This window comes from Anomaloglossus baeobatrachus, chromosome 7, assembly GCF_048569485.1.
Source record: "Anomaloglossus baeobatrachus isolate aAnoBae1 chromosome 7, aAnoBae1.hap1, whole genome shotgun sequence".
Classification (NCBI taxonomy): Eukaryota; Metazoa; Chordata; class Amphibia; order Anura; family Aromobatidae; genus Anomaloglossus; species Anomaloglossus baeobatrachus.
Window position 1 is genome coordinate 229029810 of NC_134359.1, and position 24754 is coordinate 229054563.

Below are 24754 nucleotides of genomic sequence, written 5' to 3' on the forward strand. Positions count from 1 at the left end.
GATTCTATTTTTTAAAATTTCAATTAAAAAAAATTAGTTAAGCCACTTTGTAAATTGTTCCAATTATGTATGAATCCGGATTTACATAACATCGTCCTCTCCGCTCATGTACGGTCAGAGATCAAAGCAATACGGAGGATTTCCTGTTAGAGAGCGGTGCATTGTGGGAGCTGACGTCACAGGGACTGAGCAAAGAGGCTGGATCACATCAGACAGCAAAGGAGAGAAATCTGATGTCGGTTTCTACGGGCAACCAGTAACAAATATATGGAAAAAAACCCCGAATAAAATAGCTTAAAAAAAAGTATTAATATAGTCAAGGAAAGTAATAGTGAAAACAATACATTTACTCCATTTTTGGGGAACACTCATTGATTTAAAGGAGTATTCCCATCTCCAAGATCCTATCCCAATATGCAGCAGATGTAATGATATTAGCAATTAGAAATGTAGCATAGTTCTCCTGATTAGCTATGTCTCTTACCTCATGTGCAGGGCATTGCAGCTTAGGAATCCAATGTTACGACCACAAGCAACTATCTGTCACTATATGAGTGTCACTATATACTGTGCAATGCCCTGCACATGAGGTAAGCGACATAGCTAATCAGGAGAACTATACTACATTTCAAATTGGAGGTATTTGTTAATATTGTTATTATTGTACCTACTACATATTGGGATTGGAATTTGGAGATCGGAATACCCCTTTAACGAGGACCTATCACCAGGTCAACAGTGACCAGAACATTATGCTGTTTAATTCACACTGCCCCCTTGTTTTTTGATTTCTTATAAATCTACCATACGGTTGCAAAGATGTGGGACTTATTTTTATGTTCTTTACCAAATGGGCGGTGCTCACATTGTAAGAATGCAGGGCAGTCTAGAGACATGCCCCCACAGAACCTTGTGCGCCACGCCCCCCCACAGAACCTTGTGCGCCACGTCAACCACAGAACCTTGTGCGCCCTGCCCCCCCACAGAACCTTGTGCGCCACGCCCCCCACAGAACCTTGTGCGCCACGCCCCCCACAGAACCTTGTGCGCCACGCCCCCCACAGAACCTTGTGCGCCCTGCCCCCCCACAGAACCTTGTGCGCCACGACCCCCACAGAAGCTTGTGCGCCCTGCCCCCCCACAGAACCTTGTGCGCCACGCCCCCCACAGAACCTTGTGCGCCAAGCCCCCCACAGAACCTTGTGCGCCAAGCCCCCCACAGAACCTTGTGCGCCACGCCCCCCACAGAACCTTGTGCGCCACGCCCCCCACAGAACCTTGTGCGCCACGCCCCCCACAGAACCTTGTGCGCCACGCCCCCCACAGAACCTTGTGCGCCACGCCCCCCACAGAACCTTGTGCGCCAAGCCCCCCACAGAACCTTGTGCGCCACGCCCCCCACAGAACCTTGTGCGCCACGGCCCCCACAGAACCTTGTGCGCCACGCCCCCCCACAGAACCTTGTGCGCCACGCCCCCCCACAGAACCTTGTGCGCCACGCCCCCCCACAGAACCTTGTGCGCCACGCCCCCCACAGAACCTTGTGCGCCACGCCCCCCACAGAACCTTGTGCGCCACGCCCCCCACAGAACCTTGTGCGCCACGCCCCCCACAGAACCTTGTGCGCCACGCCCCCCCACAGAACCTTGTGCGCCACGCCCCCCCACAGAACCTTGTGCGCCACGCCCTCCCACAGAACCTTGTGCGCCACCCCCCCACCGAACCTTGTGCGCCACGCCCCCCCACAGAACCTTGTGCGCCACGCCCCCCCACAGAACCTTGTGCGCCACGCCCCCCCACAGAACCTTGTGCGCCACGCCCCCCCACAGAACATTGTGCCACGCCCCCCACAGAACCTTGAGTGCCACGCCCCCCACAGAACCTTGAGTGCCACGCCCCCCACAGAACCTTGAGTGCCACGCCCCCACAGAACCTTGAGTGCCACGCCCCCACAGAACCTTGAGTGCCACGCCCCCACAGAATCTTGAGTGACATGCCCACACAGAACCTTATGTGCCACGCCCCTTTGGTTAAGCCAATAATAATTAGCACTAAATATAATGGCCCATATCTCTGGAACTGTATGATAGATTTTAGAAAGGAAAAACAAAAGGAGCAGTGGGCCGGAATAAAACCAGAGCAAAAAATGTGCGACTTCTTAGCTGGTGACCGGCCCTCTCTAAATGGATGTGATGCAGAATTAAAGATATTAGGAGCTTCCTGCAGAGACAAACACTTCTGAAATGGTGTATTAAAAACTAAAGACAACCCTGTTAAAGGTTTACCTAAAGTGAGAGCAGCATGGTGTAGGGCTAGAGACCCTGATTCCAGTGATGTGTCACTTAGTTTACTGTGTGCTGCAGTTTTGCTTAATAACTTATCTACTGCAGATCTCACAGTTCTCTGAATAACCCCGCCCACACCACTGATTGGCAGCTTTCTGTGAACACTGTGCATAAGCAGAGAACTGTCAATTAGTGGTGGGGCGGGGTTTCACTACCTGGCAGCAGATTTACTAGTCCACTAGTCATAATCTCCTACTGATATAACACAGTGATTTTATACAAACTACACTAAGGAGTCCAGTAAGTGATACATCGCTGGAATCAGGATCTCTGCCTCTACATTATGCTGCTCTCAGATTAGGTAATGAAAACCTGGTGACAGATTCCCTTTAAGGTAATCTATAATGGTATGATCGCTGAGCCGAGCGATTGGCTGCAGTGGTCACGTGCTATAGCTGTGACATCACCACTGCAGCCGTGTTAACAAAGACCGGGATGGCAGGAGGGAGAGCTGGCGCGGCTTAGTGTAAATATGGCGGAGTTTTTATGTTTACATACAGCAAGCCATTGTCAAAGAAATTAATTGTAAACTTTCATTAATGGTAAAGCAAAGTTTATTATTAGAATATGGTGGCAAGTGACGAGCTCGGCCATATGACATCCGACAACCTCAGCTGTATGACATTCGACAACCTGAACCCTATGACATCCAATACCTTAGCCATATTACATCTGACAACCTCAGCCCTGTGACACCTGACAATCTCAACCACATGACATCCGACAACCTGGACTCTGACATCCGACACCCTTAGCCATATTACATCTGACAACCTCAGCCCTATGACACCTGACAACCTCAGCCCTATGACATCCGACAACCTCAATCATATGACATTGACAACCTTGGCTCTATGACATCTGACACTCTCAGCCCTATGACACCTGACAACCTCAATCATATGACACCTGACAAACTCAGCCCTATGACACCTGACAACCTCAGCCCTATGACATCTGACAACCTCAATCATATGACACCTGACAACCTCAATCATATGACACCTGACAACCTCAATCATATGACACCTGACAACCTCAATCATATGACACCTGACAACCTCAGCCCTATGACATCTGACAACCTCAATCATATGACATTGACAACCTTGGCTCTATGACATCTGACACTCTCAGCCCTATGACACCTGACAACCTCAATCATATGACACCTGACAACCTCAATCATATGACACCTGACAACCTCAATCATATGACACCTGACAACCTCAGCCCTATGACATCTGACAACCTCAATCATATGACATTGACAACCTTGGCTCTATGACATCTGACACTCTCAGCCCTATGACATCTGACAACCTCAATCATATGACATTGACAACCTTAGCTCTATGACATCTGACACTCTCAGCCCTATGACACCTGACAACCTCAATCATATGACACCTGACAACCTCAATCATATGACACCTGACAACCTCAATCATATGACACCTGACAACCTCAGCTCTACATAAAGAAATATCTTCCAAACATCATAATACAAACATGAATGAAAAATAGATCAACACTATAACATCAGAAGATGAAACAGAGAAGTTTATATCCTCATAAAGCAGAGATAATGATTACACCTAGACCTTGGGCCGCAGTGTGCGTGAGATCATACAGTCCTGTCACTACAAGACAGATGGAGGTGAGGTAATCCTAAGTATTGTTTATAGACGAGGTTGGGACGTTGTGCCCTCGCCCTCTGCACTTTCTACAGTGCACTATAATGTGATTACAGGCAGCAGCGACAACATAGAAAGGGCCTTAGTAACTGTCATTACAGATGTAGCCGGGCTGAGCGTCACCGATGCAGCAGAGGTGAGGGTGTCCATTGGTACAACTAGTACGGATATCTCCATACGCTAAAGGTGGTAATACATCGGACGGCAAGTAAGCCTTCCACAGATAGCCAGCGCCATCCAACAACTATCATGCATCTCACTTATAGTCCTACCTGAAATGGACTTTATTAATAGTGATAGCAAATAGTAAGGCTAGTTTCACACTTGTGTTGGACGGGATCCGTAGCATTGCGTTGTGAGACGCATATAACGGATGCGTTGCATATAGTGACACAACGCATGCTACAGATCGTACAAAATTACGCTATCCGTTGTAGTTTTTTTCCCTTGACTTTACACATCTGGGCATGCGCAGTTGTGTAAACACAGCTGCGTTAACGGAATCCGTCAAATGACGCATTCTAACGGAATCCGCCACCATAGGCGTCCATTATAAAAACAACGGACGCCTAACGGATTCCTGCAGGTTGCATTTTTTTGACACTCCGCCAAGTGCAGAAAAACGCTACATGCTGCGTTCCATCCGCCCGACGCAGCATCAAAATAACGACACTGTGTCGACCAGCGGATGCAAAGCAGACACTTGCGTTACAGTGCGTCGTCCATACAAGTCTATGGAGAATAGCGCAGTGCGTTAACGGACTGCGCTATTCTCCATAGTGACGGAATGCGCTGAACGCAAGTGTGAAACTAGCCTAACACTACCAGGGGTAGCACATGATAAATTATATACACACACAAATATGAGCATATATATGCACCTACAGATTTTATATATACCGTACATATATTTACATTCATATAATTTATCATATTTACACATACCCACACATAGCTACTCATACAAAAGCACTATATATATTTTTTTTTCCTAAAAACACACATACCTACATATGTGCACACATACCTAGATACACACACACACACGTATAGGTACACACATATTATACATGTGCATACATATATACACAGCTACACACATGTACACACATATATACACAGAAACACACATATGTACATACATATATACAGATACACACACATATATATACACAGACACACGTACAGACATATGCACACACATACACAGATAAACACGCATATATGTATAAACATATATACACAGATACACATGCATATATATACACACGCATATATACACACGCATATATACATACATGTATACAGATACACACATACATATATACATACACACGTACAGACATATAGACACATATGTATACACACACATACACACACACACATATATATACACACACAGATACACACCCATATATACACACACATATATATACACACAGATACACATGCATATATACATGTGTATATATATACACGCATATATACATGTGTATATATATATATATATATATATACACACACATTATATATATATATATATATATATATATATATATATATATGTATATTATATATATACACACACATATATATACACACACACACACACAGATACACACGCATATATATATGTATACATACATACACAGATACACACGCATATATATATGTATACATACATACACAGATACACACGCATATATATATGTATACATACATACACAGATACACACGCATATATATATGTATACATACATACACAGATACACACGCATATATATATGTATACATACATACACAGATACACATGCATATATATTTGAATACCTAATAGGCAGATACTTTCTGAATGTTAATACAGACTGTGGTCATCCTACGGTGCAATGTGGTGACAGTGACATTGCTGACCGTACCAGTCTATGGACAATATACAAAACAGAGCTTTGGGGACAATATGACTAAACTTCATCAAAGATGAGGTTATGAAAAGACTAATTGCGGACTTAAAATATGTGAACCCAGCAGGGAGGATATAGTTAATACAAATCAATTAAAACCACTTTGCTACCCATCAGGAAGCAGGAGAGAAAGTCCATGATCATGTTACTACTCCTGTGTCCCCAGGTACCCCAGGGCCTGCCTGGCAGTATGGCCAATGCCGGGCACTGGTCAGCACACACAGGCTGGTCCTGTTGGTGAATGCAGAGAGCAGCTGTACAATGCAGGCTGCGGACACTGCAGACACATTGGAACCGCACTCTCATCTGGAAATGGCTCAAGCCGGCTGAAATCATGTCTGCATTGCATGCACCCCCTCCAGCCGCCGCAGACCACAGGCGTACTGACCTTCCTTCAGACTTTTCTGGTTGTTTGGATCAAGGCATTCCTTGTCTTTCAATGGATCAAAATCCCCAGCCGGTATAATCTCGGTAAAGCCCGGCTGCTTTTTACTGCTATCAATCATGATGAGGTTCCTTCCAAATAATATATATATCCGGTAAAGAGGAGAAGGGTAAAAGGACTGCGGAGAGCGCACAATCCTTTTCTGGGATAGTCGTCAGGAGCGGACAAATTACATGTCTAAGCCAGGGAAAAAGCCATGGTGCTTCCTTTCAATTGTGACTTGCACACACAGTGAATTCTCCCAGACAGGGAAGCGGAGCTGTGGAAACAGCAGTGAGGATCTCCACCCCTTTGTAGAGCAGCTCTCCACCCACCAGAGTCACTGTGCTCCCAGTATAAGAACCAACCCTGACTCTGAAGTAATAAATCCGGCCACCACTACTGGGACAAGACACATTGTCACTACCGGTAGAGGGGTCAATGTCAACCAACCACCACCGTGCTGCCGTCCACCCACCACCATCACACAAGTCGTCTTCAAGCAAGTTCCCTCAGAAGTTTAGGCAAAAGCCAAGGTCAACGCGGCAATAAAGTGAGACCATTCCCATACAGGTTCCTAACAACAGGACGAATCTCCAAGAACGTCTCCGCAAAGAGAAGATGCAATCAAATTTCACTTCCACATTGGAGGTCTAGTCTGCAACACACTTTCTGTAAAACTTACAGGGGTTTTACTAGCATGAAAACCTACCATCTATCCAAGGGTTAGGTCATAAGGCTATGTGCGCACTAGGCGTTTTTTTCACGCTGCGTTTTTATGTGCGTTTTTGTCTAAAAAACGCACCCGCGGCTAAAAAAACGCGGCAAAAACGCATGCGTTTTTGCCGCGATTTGGTGCGTTTTTTGCTGCGTTTTTGCTCACTGCGTTTTTAATCAGTGCACAATGCCATTAAAGATTGTTGATGAAAAAAAAAAAAAAAAAAGGTCTGATGTCATTTCCTTCTTCAAAATGTTCATTGTATGCAGGAGAGCAGACAGCTGCAGAACTAGTGTATGCAGGAGAGCAGACAGCAGCTGCAGAACTACAAGTCTCAGCATCCTCCATTCACTAGTGTATGCAGGAGAGCAGACAGCAGCTGCAGAACTACAAGTCTCAGCATCCTCCATCCAGGACTGTATGCAGTTTTTTGCCCAAAAAGAAAAAAAAATGACGTGGGCTTCGCCATATTTTTGTATGCTAGCCGGGTACAGCAGGCAGGTACGGGCTGCCCCCAACCCCCAGCTGCCTATTTGTACCCGGCTGGGAACCAAAAATATAGAGAAGCCCTTTTTTTTTAATTATTTCATGAAATAATTAAAAAAAAAAATGACGTGGGCTTCGCCTAATTTTTGAGTCCAGCCGGGTACAACTAGGCAGCTGGGGATTGGAATCCACAGTGCAGGGTGCCCATGCTTTCTGGGCACCCCCACTGCGAATTGCAGTCCGCAGCCACCCCAGAAAATGGCGCTTTCATAGAAGCGCCATCTTCTGGCGCTGTATCCAACTCTTCTAGCTGCCCTGAAGCCGGGTGGCGAGCTAGGTAATAATGGAGTTAGGGCTAGCTGTATATTATCAGCTAGCCCTAAGCCCGAAATTCATGGTGTCACGCCAATATTAGACATGGCCACCATGAATTTCTAGTAATGATAAAAAAAAAACACAACACACAGAAAAATATTTTTATTAGAAATAAAACACAACACAATTAGTGACTCCATCTTTATTGAAATAAACCCCCCTCCGCAGTAATCCTGGGTCAGGGTCCCGCGCCGTCCAATCCGGATCCAATATCATCTGATCGGTTTGCTGGAAGGCAAAGCGATCAGATGATGTGTCAGGATCAAGTGCCTGAATCCCATCACACATCAGCTGATTGTATAAAAGCAGATTATACAATCAGCTGATGCATCAGTAGAAAAAAATAAATAAATAATACTCACTTATGTGCTGTGCTGATTACCGGCAGCTCCTGGAGCGATCGATTGGACAGGAGTCTGATCCTATACGATCGCTGCCGGAGCTGCCGGTGATCAGCTGATGAAGTCCCCTGACGGCAGGATCAGCTGATAGCCGGCCGGACACGAAAAAGCCGGCGACACCGCGATCAGCTGATGCGTCAGGTGACTGCATCAGGTGATCAGCGCCAGGTCCTGCAAGCAAGGTCCTGCCGGCCGGGGAGACTGCACACAGCCAGAGCGGCGGGACCGGGAGGAGCTGGGAGCGGGCATGGCACCGGGACCCTGCGGACAGGTGAGTATATATGACATTTTTTTATTTTTCTACTGTTCACTTTGGTTTTCGCCGCTGCCTCCACCTCCCGCCCAGACATGGCGCCGCACGGAGCTGACATGCACAGGACGGGAGGTGGAAGCCGCGGTGACGGTACCGGGAGGATTCATGCTTCTGTGTTTACCAACAGAAGGAATCCTCTTCCTGTACACGTCACTGTAGTGCCCACCCCTTGCGTTTATAGCTGCGTTTTTAGTCATAGAAACGCGGCTATATGCGTTATTCATTGCGTTTTTAACATCTCATTGAATTCAATGAGTGAAAAACGCAGTGGAAAACGCAGAAATAATTGACATGCTGCGTTTTTGTGGTCACCACAAAAACGCAGCTAAAAAAAAAACGCTGTGTGAGGACAGCACTTCTGAAAACCCATTGACATTGCTGGGGAAGCAATGTCACTGCGTTTTCAGCACAAAAACGCGGTAAAAAACGCCGCTAAAAACGCGGCAAAAACGCCTAGTGCGCACATAGCCTAAGAGATAACCAAGAGCTATAATAATTTCTATCCGCCAGACCTTGAATATAGCGATTGTGTTTTTAGACAGGGGTTACATTAGGCCTTGACCCATGTTGTACGGCCTAAGGCTATGTGCACACGCTGCGTTTTTTTGACGCTGCGTTTTTGTGCGTTTTTGGCCGCTAAAAACGCACAAAAACGCACCTGCGTCGAAAAAACGCGGCAAAAAACGCACGCGTTTTGCCGCGATTTGGTGCGTTTTTTTGCTGCGTTTTGCTGCGTTTTTGCTCACTGCGTCCTTATGCGTTTTTTATCAGTCAACAAAAAAAAAAAAGGTCTGATGTCATTTCCTTCTTCAATGTGTTCTTCATTCTCCACTAGTGTATGCAGAAGAGCAGACAGCTGCAGAACTACAAGGCTCAGCATCCTCGATCCAATAGTGTATGCAGGACAGCAGACAGCAGCTGTCGAACTACAAGGCTCAGCATCCTCCTTCCAGGACTGTATGCAGGATTTCTTTGCCCCCCCCAAAAAAAAAAATGACGTGGGCTTCGCCATATTTTTGTATGCTAGCCGGGTACAGCAGGCAGGTACGGGCTGCCCCCAACCCCCAGCTGCCTATTTGTACCCGGCTGGGAACCAAAAATATAGGGAAGCCCTTTTTTTTTAAATTATTTCATGAATTTCATGAAATAATTTAAAAAAAAAAATGACGTGAGCTTCGCCCCATTTTTGAGTCCAGCCGGGTACAACTAGGCAGCTGGGGATTGGAATCCACAGTGCAGGGTGCCCAAGCTTTCTGGGCACCCCCGCTGTGAATTGCAGTCCCGCAGCCACCCCAGAAAATGGCGCTTTCATAGAAGCGCCATCTTCTGGCGCTGTATCCAACTCTTCCGGCTGCCCTGATGCCGGGTGGCTAGCCAGGTAATAATGGAGTTAGGGCTAGCTGTATATTATCAGCTAGCCCTAAGCCCGAAATTCATGGTGTCACGCCAATATTAGACATGGCCACCATGAATTTCTAGTAAAGATAAAAAAAAAACACAACACAGAAAAATATTTTTATTAGAAATAAAACACAACACAATTAGTGACTCCATCTTTATTGAAATAAAGAACCCCCCCTCCGCAGTAATCCTGGGTCAGGGTCCCGCGCCGTCCAATCCGGATCCAATATCATCTGATCGGTTTGCTGGAAGGCAAAGCGATCAGATGATCTGTCAGGATCAAGTGCCTGAATCCCATCACACATCAGCTGATTGCATAAACGCCGATTATACAATCAGCAGATGCATCAGTAGAAAAAAAAAAAAAATAATACTCACTTATGTGCTGAATTACCGGCAGCTCCCGGAGCGATGGGGCGGGAGTCTGATCCTGTCCGATCGCTGCAGCAGCTGCCGGTAATCAGGGATGAAGTCTCCTGACGCATCCGCTGATACCGGCCGGGCGCCCGCGTCAGCCCGAGACTCGATCAGCTGATGCGTCAGGTGACTGCATCAGGTGATCCATCGCCAGGTCCTGCAAGCAAGGTCCTGCCCCGGGGAGACTGCACACAGCCGGAGCGGGGGTGGCGATACCGTGAGAGGAGATGGGAGCGGGCATGGCACCGGGAGTCTGCAGACAGGTGAGTATAACTTTTTTTTTTTTATTCTACTGTTAACTTTTGTTTTCGCAGCCGCTTCCACCTCCTGCCTGTACATGGCGCCGCATGGCAGCATACATGCACAGGACGGGAGATGGACGCGGCGGTGACGGTACCGGGAGGATTCATGCTTCTGTCTATACTGACAGAAGGAATCCTCTTCCTGTACACGTCACTTTACTACCCACCTCCTGCGCTTATAGCTGCGTTTTTGGTCTTAGAAACGCACCAAAACGCAGCTATTTGCGTTTCTCATTGCGTCTTTCAACATCCCATTGAACTCAATGGATGAAAAGCGCAGTGAAAAACGCGGGAATAATTGACATGCTGCGTTTTTGTGGTCACCACAAAAACGCAGCTGAAAAAAAACGCTGTGTGGGGACAGCAAAAATGAAAACTCATAGACTTTGCTGGGGAAGCAAAGTCATGCAGTTTTGAGGCCAAAAACGCACCCGAAAAACGCGCAAAAACGCCGAGAAAAACGCACCGTGTGCACATAGCCTATGATTGCCATATGTCTGTGCTACATCACAGCATAATGCAAGGGAATGGGATCATACGAAGATCCGCTACAAGCAAGACCCAAAATATCCATCTCAGTCGGGGCCAAAGTGACTGTGCAGCCCCCAACCTAAACGGGATAAGTTACCTCTTTTCTCCTGATCAGAAGAACCCTCTGTAGATACTGTAGATAAGTTTGGATTATGGAGAACCTCCTTTTAGTCCTCATTCAGATGTCCGCGAGCCACTTACACACTTCACGTATAGAACACATACCTATCATAATTAGAGATGAGCGGACACGTGGAAGTTCGCTTCAGCCAGACTGTAGATAAAAGTTCTGTTCTGGACCCGAAGTTGACTTGAACCCCAATGGAAGACACTGATAGGGCAGTTTGGGTCTTCACCCACATACAGTCAGCCATAAACAGATCACTTCCAGGGGAGGGAAACAAAGGTTTTTCCACTATTATTTTTTGTATATACTACATCCGATAACACTGTTGTTACCCCCAGTGTGAGCCATTGAAACACTGCAAGTGGCTGGCAATGGGCCAAGAACTGAGCTTGAGAGGTTAGCATATGTAAAACACCCAAACTCCGAATTCGAACACTGATTTTTCTGTAGACTGTGTTCATTACAAACTCCTGAACTTCAACGTTCGGATCCGCTCCTCTGGAATTATAATGTCCATGTTTTTTGTGCACCGCTTGGTATGCAAAAAAACGACGGAGACTGTTTTTGATCGGATCCATATTACCCCTACAAGTCTACGGGTCATGGAGGGCATCAGTCTGCAATCTGAGTGCTATCCGTGATTAACATTCTCATGTACAGGAGAAAGCTTTGTAATTTATTTTCCATACGGTAAAATCAGTGATGAAATACCTATGGTGAAAACGGATACTGACGACACTCGGATCCAAAACAGTAGTGATGAACGGTCCGTGCTTTTACGCAAGATAAAAAATCACGGTGGTGTGAATGAGGCCTTACTTTATGGCTTCTCTTCAATGGTACCCCCGAATACATGGGGAAGTGCAGGGCAAACAGCTCAGAAAATGGAGCCTGATCAGGAACCTTCTACCTCTCAGTGTCCCTATAAAGCCCTGTCCACACTTACAGAGGAACTAAAAGAAAAAGGTCCGGATAGGGCCGACCTCCAGGGTGATCATCCTATACGTCACTGTATACTTAGGGTTACGATTTAATGCACTCTGTATGACTGAGTTTACATGTCCAATAACCATCCATTAGAACGGATCCTGCAGAGATCCGTTGGCTAAAAATGTTCTGCAACACACAACTTTTTTGTCCGTTGTGAAATAACTGATGTGTGCTGGATCCATTTTTTTTACATGGCAGTCTACAGAGAACAGATCCATTAATGGACTGCTATTTACTCATCCGTTATTTTTGCATGTGAAATGGATCCGTTTTTTTCTTCCAATATCCGTTTCAAATGGAAGATAAATAGCAATGTGTTAACGGATCCATTCTCCATGGACTTCCATGTTTAAAAAAAAAAAAAAAAGGATCTGGTAGACATAATTTTGGCAACAGATCTCTGCAGGATCCGTTCTAATGGATGATTACAGGACATGTGAATTCAGCCTCAGACGGATGCCTTTCTCAGTCCTGGATTTTTAGGAGGCATTCATAAAAAGATGTTAGGAATAAGGCCGCTTTCACAATTTGATCCTCTCCCTGTTCAGTGATCCCAATGGGGCTTCCATCCAAACCCCCTGCAAAATGGGTTTCGGACGCATGCGCCGACTGGGCCACTGACTATAATGGTGCAGACGGAGTCAGTGTGTAGACTGCATCTGGGGGTCCACCTCCAATAAGTGTATACTCACGAGAATAGTGCACAACACACTGCGTTCCTCTCTCCGTTCAGTGGCCCCATTGGCGCATACGTCTGAAACCTGTTTTGTGGGGGGTTCAGTTGGAAGCCCCGACGGGATCACTGAATGGGGAGAGGAACGCAGCGTGAAAGTGGCCTAAGTCATTACCTAGTTCAAGAACCCGCATATGTAGCCACATTTTCTCCTCAATCCCGTCCTAAGGTGACCGTAAAATCAAACATATCTTTCTTCTACAAGAAATAACTCAAACGATAAAAAATGGATCCTGCTTAGCAAGGTACAAAACCCGCGGCTTCATCTATGATCACAGACAAGGAAAACATTTACCCAACACCATATACACCACATTCCTACTACATATCCACCATCTCATGTTTCATAGAGCAGAATGTAAGCCAGGTTGCTGCGCAGATGAATACTGTCTATTGTTCACAGTTATCAGCTGTTTCAATGTGACCAAAGGCCAAATGATGCATTCTTCAATAGGATTACTTATGGGGGAAAAAAAACCCTGGAAGATCATCTTCCCCCCCCCCCTTTAGTGTGTAGAGTATACATACCTGCAGAAGATACCGGTGGCATTCTGAGGGGGTGCACAGAGGTATCTTGCTTTAGGCGTTCCCACCCGAAAATCACTTGTAAACTTGTCTCATCCTCTTCGTAGTGGTCGTACATTTCTGCTATTAGTTGTTTCCGGCAAAGCGGAGTGACACTAAGTAAAGCCGGGATCATGGCTCCCCTGAGGGTTGCCATACAGCCAAGCAGATGTGCCAGTCAGGAGTGTGGGAAAGCCATAAATCCCTTATATCCCATATAATAACTACTATAACACACTTATATGTATATACTGGGTGAGTAAAAGCCATACAAACAGTGTGCACAAAGCGTCCTAGAACGTAGACTCCATGTTACCACTGCAATCATCCGGGAAAGGGATGAAAATATGGCACATCAAACATTTATATCACGTCCTGCATACCACCGCTATTACAAGGTACTATATCTAGAAGGAAAACTTTACCAGGGTGTTAACTAGACAAGCCGCATGAGGGGAGGTCACAAAGAAGCCGCCCGAGAAGCCAAAAAGGGATAAGAAGACATCAAAAAGCAATAAAAGAAACATTTCGATATATACTCATGCTACATAGGAAACTCTACGGCCACCAATATAGCGTCACGTACTCATTGTGGTCGCACTACAACCATTACTTGGCTCTGCAGCGTAGACTTTGAAAATCGTTTGCGTTAAGACTCACCCCACGCGACAGGAAGACAAGAAGTGAAGCAGATGCTGAGACAACATCTGAAGTGATCTTGAAAGTGGTTGCTCTGGCAGTGTACATGAAACGCTGGAAAGGAAGTACACCCCACCACACGCCCCTCCAAAGAGCTTTAAAGACAGATCCCGGGAAGGATGGCTGTATACTGCACCCCTGGAACTAAACTGGGCCAGTCACTGCCGTCGTAAGGAACGTCTGATGTACACGATGATACTTGAAACTCCTCATTACTCAGCTAATGACACAATACTTGTTCAATATCCAAAATTGATTTCTGCTCATGGCTGAGATTTCTAGGTTAAGATTGAAAAGGTAGAAAATATATTGAATGTATAGAATGTATTTGACAAAAATAAAGCACTAAAGAGCACATTCAAGCGACCTAAAGGACTGCATATGGTGAACATATACAGTCAGGAGAGGCATAAACTACCCCAAAAATCATTTTTATCAGGTCACAATTAGTCAGCGCAGCTCATAGAAAAATCTATATATTGTGCTGTATTGGTATTCGATATCAGCTAGGAAACAGTGATGCTCATGGCTGGCGGTGACTCGGTCCATGAGATCCTCAGCATTAGCTCCTTAGACCACCAGCTCATCAATATTTAGAGAAACTACCCCAAAAATCATTTTTATCAGGTCACAATTAGTCAGTGCAGCTCACAGATAAATCGGTGTGTGTGTGTTGTATTTAAATATCTGTCTAGTACTTTTATAATTATATTTTGTTTGGTCCGCAGCGCCTCCGGCTAAGCCTCTATTTTTAGCTTTTTCTATACCATTACTCAGCTGATTTCTGCTCATGGCTGAGATTTGTATGTTAAGATCAAAAAGGTAGAAAATATATTGAATGTATATAATGAAATGGATTAGTCAGAAATAGAGCACTAAAGAGCACATTCGAGTGACCTAAAGGACTGCATATGGTGAACACATACGGTCAGGAGAGGCATAAACTACACCAAAAATCATTATCAGGTCACAATTAATCAGAAAAAAAAATCTATATATTGTGCGGTATTGGTTTTCGATTTAAGCTAGGAAACAATGATGCTCATGGCTGGCAGTGACTATCTGTCCATGAGATCCTGAGCACTAGCTCCTTAGACCACCAGCTCATCAATATTTAGAGAAACTACCCCAAAAATCATTTTTATCAGGTCACAATTGGTCAGTGCAGCTCACAGAAAATCAATATATTGTGCTGTATGGTTATTCGATGTAAGCTAGGAAACAGTGATGTTCATGGCTGGCGGTGACTGTCCATGAGATCCTCAGCATTAGCTCCTTAGACCCCTAGCTTATCAATGCTTGGAGAAAATGGTCCTTAGGAGAATGTTTTCTTTTCTGCGATGGGATCCGCATTCCAGGTGAGTACATTTAATGCTCAGTGCACAGTGCATCTATGAATTACATTAAATATGTAGTCCAGTAAGAAGCACCTAGTGCACATCTTAAGATTTTCATAACCCTTGGGTCCCCACAGAACCATGAACGAGTGTCGATGTTTTTAGTTATGATGCAGACACTAAAATTCAGACAGGATTTGACCATATGGCTTCATAAAATCATGTATGAAGTTGTAGGGTGCTGAAACATACAAATAATAAATAAAATAGAAAAAAAATAAATGTTTTTAGGCCGATGATTTACTGATTGGGATGTACAGCAAGGTGATATTACTAGTCAATGCCCGGTGATCTGTTTTCTGCAACTCCACATAATACTTGGTGAGGATAACAGGACTTGAATATAGGATTAAAGGGAATCTGTCACCAGGGTTTTGTCACCTAATCTGAGAGCAGCATAACATAGGGACAGAGATCCTGATTCCAGTGATATGTCACTTAGTGTAGTTTTGATAAAATCACAGTTTAATGAGCAGGAGATTATCATTAGAGGACTACTTGGCGTGCTGCAGGCAGTCCAGCATATTCATGAGCTCTGTATAACTGCTAGATCTGCAACAGAGAAAACATTGATTTTATCAAAATGACATCAAACAGCTTAGTAAGTGACACATCGCCAGAATCATGGTCTCTTTTTTTATTATTATTATTATTATTATTATTATTATTATTATTTATTTATAGAGCACCATTAATTCCATGGTGCTGTACATGAGAAGGGGTTATATACAGAATACATATACAAGTTACAGTAGACAGACTGGTACAGAGGGAAGAGGGCCCTACCTTTGCAGGCTTACATTCTATAGGTCTCTGTCTCTACATTATGCTGTTCTCCAATGGGGTAGCAAAAACCTGGTGACAGATTCCCTTTAAGGATTATTCCCATCTCTAAGATCCCAATATGTAGTAGATGTAAAACACCTCCAATTAGAAATGTAGTATAGTTCTCCTGATTAGCTATGTTGCTTAGCTCATGTGCAGGGCATTGCAGTAGCTTTGGTATCCATGGTTATGACCACGAGTAACTGTCACTATAGGAGTGGTCATAACCACAGGCACCTAAGTTACTGCAATGCCCTGCACATGAGGTAAGTGACAGCTAATCAGGAGAACTATGCTACATTTCTAATTGGAGGAATTTGCGAATATTTTTATTACTATTTCTATGGGATAGGATCTTGGATACAGGAATACCCCTTTAAGCTTTTTTTAGGGCACTATTCTCATACATCAGTGTCTTCAAGAGGGTATTTCCCAGCACCACACATGAAGAGCAAACAGAATCTGAAATAGGCAAATAACAAAAAACTGGTGTACAAATCTGATGGGAATCTGTCCGGCAGTAAGAGAAGCTGATGACCACCACATGCAGTGGAGGAGGACAGCCTCTATTTTTATGGTCCCTTTAAATCTAACTCGTGGGCTCATCTGTTCTGAAGAAAGGAGGGTGAAGAGGAAGAAAGTAGATGATGAGTTTTCTATTTCTTGCTTATGTTTGCGCACGCCCCCACACCATCTTCTGTGGGAAAATTGCTTTCGAGATGGAAAAAGACTGACCGGCTGTGCGGATGCTCTTGGAGGGGACGGAGCTGGAACACGAAGGCCTGATGCTCTGTGATTGACTTCTGAGCACAGGACGAGAAGATAAAGATTTATCTAGATAATAGCTGAAGAAAAACAAATATATGAAAACTTTCGAGTATTGTCATCCTCAACACTAGTCCAACAAAGCTTCATGGATTGATGCAAAAAAAGACAAAAATGAGGTGTAACCAGGTCTCTATGTATACGGCCATGCGGTCACATCCCAAGGAGGAATCTATTTCTTCCTTCGGACAAAACTGGGATCCCCAAAAAAAAAGTAAGCTGTTGCTGTTCTCTGACTCCCTTCAAATATCAGGAAGTGAGAGTGAAGTGGCTGCTGATTGATCTTGTAGGTGCAGGGATCCCATGGCACAAGAATGTCACGAGAGCCTTGGGAGACCCAGAGGGATCATCGCAGGAACGGCATTGGAGGTGAATATAGGCTGTTTTTATTTGATAAGGTGGAATACAGCAATGGTGAAGATGTTGTTCCAGTAGTGGAACTCTCCTTTAAGAAATAATGCCTTTTACACCCTTACTTGGGAGTTTAATCAGTGACTTATAAACGTGCCTTTTGTTTTTGGAATATCAGAATGCCTCATGATATTCTAATATGGGTATGTTTCATTCTTTTATATTAACCTCATCTTTAAGACAATTGGTCAGCAGCTTTTTACATTTCATGTGACAGCAGCATGCTGTAGGGACAGAGAGCCTGATTACAGGGATGTGTCACTTATTAGGCTGTGTGTTGTGGTTCTCTATAATCAGTATTTTATCAGCAAGAAATTATCAATAGAGGACTATATGTCTCAAGCAGACCAGTCGAGCTAATCTGCATAACCCCTCCCTCAATCACTGATTGGCAGCTTGCTCAAAATGCACAATGTACACAGAAAGCTGCCAGTCAGTGGTGTGCGCAGGTTACACACAGTCCAGAAGTCTTAGTTCTACTACATCTACAGAAAAACATGGATTCTATCAAAACTACAGCAAGTACCCCAGAAAGTTATATATTGCTGGAATCAGGCTCTCTGTCTCTACATTATGCTGCTATTAGATTCCATAGCAAAAACCTGCTGACAGATTCACTTTAAAGTGTGTTTTCCCTTGGACAATCCCATTATTGGGAGAATGTCCCCCAGAACAGAGATCATCAGGGGGTGGCCAGTTTCTACGACTCCCAGTTACCAAATTTTGTGTATGAAGGAACCACTCAGGATCTGGTCATCTATATATATAATTGCCTTATTCTGTCTGTCTGTCTGTCTTGCTCCAAAATTGTGTCCTTACGGTGAAAACCGTCTGATTGGCCGCTGGCTCGGCCTGGCCCCCCTTCCCCCACGGATTGGTCGCTCGCCTCGGCCTGGCCCCGCCCCCCCACACGGATTGGCCAGACATAACCTTGCGCTGCTGGGATCGTGACGGAGCCGGTGAACGCTGGTAACCATTATACACATCGGGTAACTAAGGTCCCTTAGTTACCCGATGTGTATCATAGTTACCAGCGTACACCGGAGCACGATGGGGGGTGCACAGCATGGGGGATGGAGCACGATGGGGAGTGCGCAGCATGGGGGATGGAGCACGATGGGGGTGCGCAGCATGGGGGATGGAGCACGATGGGTATGCGCAGCATGGGGGATGGAGCACGATGGGGGATGCGCAGCATGGGGGATGGAGCACGATGGGGGGTGCGCAGCATGGGGGATGGAGCACGATGGGGGGTGCGCAGCATGGGGGATGGAGCACGATGGGGAGTGCGCAGCATGGGGGATGGAGCACGATGGGGGTGCGCAGCATGGGGGATGGAGCACGATGGGTATGCGCAGCATGGGGGATGGAGCACGATGGGGGATGCGCAGCATGGGGGATGGAGCACGATGGGGGTGCGCAGCATGGGGGATGGAGCACGATGGGGGGTGCGCAGCATGGGGGATGGAGCACGATGGGGAGTGCGCAGCATGGGGGATGGAGCACGATGGGGAGTGCGCAGCATGGGGGATGGAGCACGATGGGGGGTGCGCAGCATGGGGGATGGAGCACGATGGGGGGTGCGCAGCATGGGGGATGGAGCACGATGGGGAGTGCGCAGCATGGGGGATGGAGCACGATGGGGAGTGCGCAGCATGGGGGATGGAGCACGATGGGGAGTGTGCAGCATGGGGGATGGAGCACGATGGGGGGTGGGCAGCATGGGGGATGGAGCATGATGGGGGGTGGGCAGCATGGGAGATGGAGCACGATGGGGGGTGGGCAGCATGGGGGATGGAGCACGATGGGGGTGCGCAGCATGGGGTATGGAGCACGATGGGGGGTGCGCAGCATGGGGTATGGAGCACGATGGGGAGTGCGCAGCATGGGGATGGAGCACGATGGGGAGTGCGCAGCATGGGGATGGAGCACGATGGGGAGTGCGCAGCATGGGGGATGGAGCACGATGGGGAGTGCGCAGCATGGGGGATGGAGCACGATTGGGGTGCGCAGCAAGGGGGATGGAGCACGATGGGGGGTGCGCAGCATGGGGGATGGAGCACGATGGGGGGGTGCGCAGCATGGGGGATGGAGCACGATGGGGGGGGTGCGCAGCATGGGGGATGGAGCACGATGGGGGGGTGCGCAGCATGGGGGATGGAGCACGATGGGGATGCGCAGCATGGGGGATGGAGCACGATGGGGGTGCGCAGCATGGGGGATGGAGCACGATGGGGATGCGCAGCATGGGGGATGGAGCACGATGGGGAGTGCGCAGCATGGGGGATGGAGCATGATGGGGGGGTGCACAGCATGGGGGATGGAGCACGATGGGGAGTGCGCAGCATGGGGGATGGAGCACGATGGGGGGTGCACACCTCCCCCCAAAACACACACACACCACCATACACGCACTGCACAACACACCACACACACACTGGGAACCACAAACAACGCCCTACACAGACACCCAACACACAAACAGCGCGGCACACACAAATATACGCACATGCCGCACAACACACACATTGCACAACACATACCACCGTACACCCAACACCCACACAAACCGCGCAACACACAGCGCTCCACAAACAACGCAACACACAAACAACACCGCTCTCACCCCCCCACACCCCCAGACAACACCCAGAACATGTACAGCGCCCTACACAAACACTCGGCAACTACACACAACATATATATATATATATATATAGAAAAACAAAAATCATACATTAACTACACAATACATAAATTCTAGAATACCAGATGCGTAGAATCGGGCCACCTTCTAGTGAAGAATAAGATGATGTATAATGAGGACAACGGACTGTCTGCTCAATGCAAGGACAAGTGTCCCACCTCCAACCAAGTGAGGCAGCTCATTGAATGGTCCTACAAGCTTTCAAGATGTTTTCTAGACCTCACCAAACAGTGACTTGGTGACATCATGACACAAGACGACAATGCCAGAGCAGCCAGAGATTGATGACTGTCAGCAGATTACAGGTCTGTTTCCATTTAAAAGAAGCCCCCTAATTGTTACAAGCTTTGTACACTATCGAGGCAGGAGATCTGAGAGACTTCTCCAAACACAAGGCTACCCTCATGCATGTCTCTGCAGCCCTGTGGTATGTGAAGTATGCGGCCTTATCAGGGCCGTCAGCAGAAGCTGCCATACAACATCAACAAGGGAGCACTGTGGGAGATGCAAGTCCTATAGACAAAAAATAGCCTGGAAATGTCAAACTTAGGCTGCTTTCACACATCCGGTTTTTCCTGTGCGGCACAATCCGGCTCTTTGCAGAAAAACCGCAACCGTTTTTTTTTTGCCGCCGGTTGCGTTTTTTGCATAGACTTTCATTAGTGCCGCATGGGCTTGCGTTCCGTCCGGTTTTTGCCGCATGCAGCAGATTTAGCCGATGCGGCAGCCGGATGGAACGTTGCCTGGCACATTTTTTTGTCCGGCAAAAAAAACTGCATCGCGATTTGCAATGCATGCCTATGGACACCGCATGCGGTTTTTTCCACTGCGCATGGTCAGTAGCGTGCCGCAAGCGGCAAAATCCAGACAGGCCGCATGTAAAAACTTATGCAAAGGATGCGGTTTTGTCGCCGCATCCGTTGCATAGGTTTTAGAGCCGGATTGGCCGGCTCTGCTAAAACCGGAGGTGTGAAAGCAGCCTTACAGGAACGGGCCCATAAAGAAGTCAGAGAGATGCCCTACAGGGCTGTGAATGCCGTGCAACTGCAAATCTCTGCAAGTCACAGTCCAAGGCTACAGGATAAACTGGGACCAACGCACTGCAACTGGTAAACGTAACGCAAAAATATACTGGCCAGTGCGAATATGTTTGTGCATGCATGTATATACTTTATATGGATCATTCATTCATAAAGTCACAATGGCTCGAGATCATGCTGAGGGCTGCTAAAAAGAAATGTGTATATAGATAGAGAGAGAGAGAGAGATCGCTAGCAAGTGTACCCGCCCTCGTCAGTTGTGCGACACGGGCAAATCGCTTACACCCGTCACACGGACTTACCTTCCCTGCGACATCGCTCTGGCCGGCGAACCGCCTCCTTTCTAACAGGCTATTACGCAGTACAGTGGAGCACGAGGACTTACGGTGGAACGCATCTATTCATTATTGAACTGCGACTAGGGCTTATTTTCGAGGTAGCGCTTATATTTGAGCCTTAAGCGGAAAATTCCTGCTAGGGCTTATTTGGGATTTGGGGGAAAGACTATATGTATGTATGTATGTATGTATGTATGTATGTATGTATGTATGTATGTATGTATGTATGTATGTATGTATGTATGTATGTATATATATATATATATATATATATATATATATATATATATATATATATATATATATATATATATATGTATGTATGTATGTATGTATGTATATATATATATATATATATATATATATATAATACATATATATACATACATATACATATATATATATATATATATATATATATATATATATATATATATATATATATATTATATATATATATATATATACATACATATATATACATACATATACACACACATACACACACATACATAAATATCCACACACACTTTTTTTTATATAGATTATATATATATATATATATATATACACACACACACATACACACATATACATAAATATCCACACACACATTTTTTTTATATAGATATATATATATATATATATATACACACACACACACACACACACACAATTATATATATATACATACACACACACACACACACACACACACACACATACATATATATACATATGTGTAGATATACACAAACACACATACAGGATGCATATGTGAGTGTATGTCTCATATATATATATACACACACACACACACACACACACACTATACAAACACACATACTCTATACACACAAAATGTAAATACATTATATTAATTATATTATGGCTACATGACATAACTGATAGTATGTAACAACACACACATACTGTATATATGTTATGGTATATATTGAATACGACTGCAGGCAAAAGCCCCATCTACACTTTAGCATTTATTAATATCAATCCCAGGTAAAACTCTATCACTTGAGTAGCACGACTTAAAAACAAGTTCCTCTCTACACATGCCCTCAAGGTATAAGGTGTGACCCTGCTCTGCCTTCCAAAATTCTTTCGGAGAAGGGATAATGCTAAAACGAGCACAAACAGAATGGATCATTTGCTACATTTATGTATGAATTAATTAAAAGTAACTTTTTTTATTTTAAAGTTGGAATTTTAATTTGCAAAAATATTGTAATAGAGTTAACGATCCTATTTTGCTGCCTGTTTGGAGAAAACCCGCACTAATCTGTCCTGTAACAACTGCTTCGATGTGTGCACAAAGCCCCGGGTCATCACTGCTGTTTCTCTAATTTCTGGTGTAATTTGCTCCTTCTTTTTTTACTTACTTTACTATTTGTGCCTTATTCTCTATACATTTTGCACCATTTGTCTTTGTTTTTTTATTTTTCCTTGACAACTTTGCTTATCCAGATGGTTTTGACAGATGAATGAAATGCGATTTTTTTTTCTTTCTTCAAAATGTTGCATTTTTTGGGCGCATCTCACTTCAGTCCCATCCTGGAGTAACATTATTGGAGGGGTTTTCAATTTGATGCATTTTGGCAACTACAAGTATTTAAAACATTTGTGACTTTTGTTGTGAAAAACTGTTCCAAGACAAAAATAGAGTATTTTTCTTTTATTTTGTTCCAAATTCATGAACTGCATGCGCCATTTTGAAGAATTTGACGCAAAAAAACCTTAGCGACTACATTAAGACCAAAAAAAAAAATGACTTTACGACATCAGAAATAATGAATTGGCCCCTTTTCTGCAGTGCAGATCTATCAACTTGGACTAGGGAAACACCAGTCTTCACACTGAGCGCACTCTGCCTCCCAGCAAGGAGAACGGGAGCAGAATCTGCATACTGAGCTTACCATGCCTCCCAGCAAGGAGATCAGGAGCAGAATCTGCATACCATGCCTCCCAGCAAGGAGATCAGGAGCAGAATCTGCATACCATGCCTCCCAGCAAGGAGATCAGGAGCAGAATCTGCATACCATGCCTCCCAGCAAGGAGATCAGGAGCAGAATCTGCATACCATGCCTCCCAGCAAGGAGATCAGGAGCAGAATCTGCATACCATGCCTCCCAGCAAGGAGATCAGGAGCAGAATCTGCATACTGAGCGTACCCATGCCTCCCAGCAAGGAAATCAGGAGCAAAATCTGCATACTGAGCGTACCATGCCTCCCAGCAAAGAGATCAGGACCAGAATCTGCATAGTAAGCGTACTTGGGTTCCCGGCCGCCGCAGTGAGTGGAGAGCAGGAGCGCACTCTGCCTCCCGGCAGCAGCAGTGAGAGGAGATCAGGAGCGCACTCTGCCTCCCGGCAGCAGCAGTGAGAGGACAGCAGGAGCGCACTCTGCCTCCCGGCAGCAGCAGTGAGAGGAGATCAGGAGCGCACTCTGCCTCCCGGCAGCAGCAGTGAGAGGAGATCAGGAGATCAGGAGCGCACTCTGCCTCCTGGCAGCAGCAGTGAGAAGACAGCAGGAGCGCACTCTGCCTCCCGGCAGCAGCAGTGAGAGGACAGCAGGAGCGCACTCTGCCTCCCGGCAGCAGCAGTGAGAGGACAGCAGGAGCGCACTCTGCCTCCTGGCAGCAGCAGTGAGATGAGATGAGGAGCGCACTCTGCCTCCCAGCAGCAGCAGTGAGAGGACAGCAGGAGCGCACTC

The 24754-nt window shown here is 45.7% G+C and overlaps 1 protein-coding gene across 4 annotated transcripts in view; it reads right to left on the reverse strand.

Moving 5' to 3' along the window:
* MRTFB (myocardin related transcription factor B) overlaps window positions 1-24754 on the reverse strand; it is a 406942-nt gene that overhangs the window by 135446 nt on the left and 246742 nt on the right. The window contains exon 1 of one of the 4 annotated variants that reach the window (XM_075317935.1): window positions 6392-6692. The exons of the other annotated variants lie outside the window; for them this stretch is intronic. Within the exon in view, the coding sequence (XP_075174050.1) occupies window positions 6392-6509 (118 nt within the window). The 5' untranslated portion in view covers window positions 6510-6692. Of the gene's footprint in view, window positions 1-6391; window positions 6693-24754 lie in introns of those variants that run through there. 4 annotated transcript variants of the gene reach the window in all.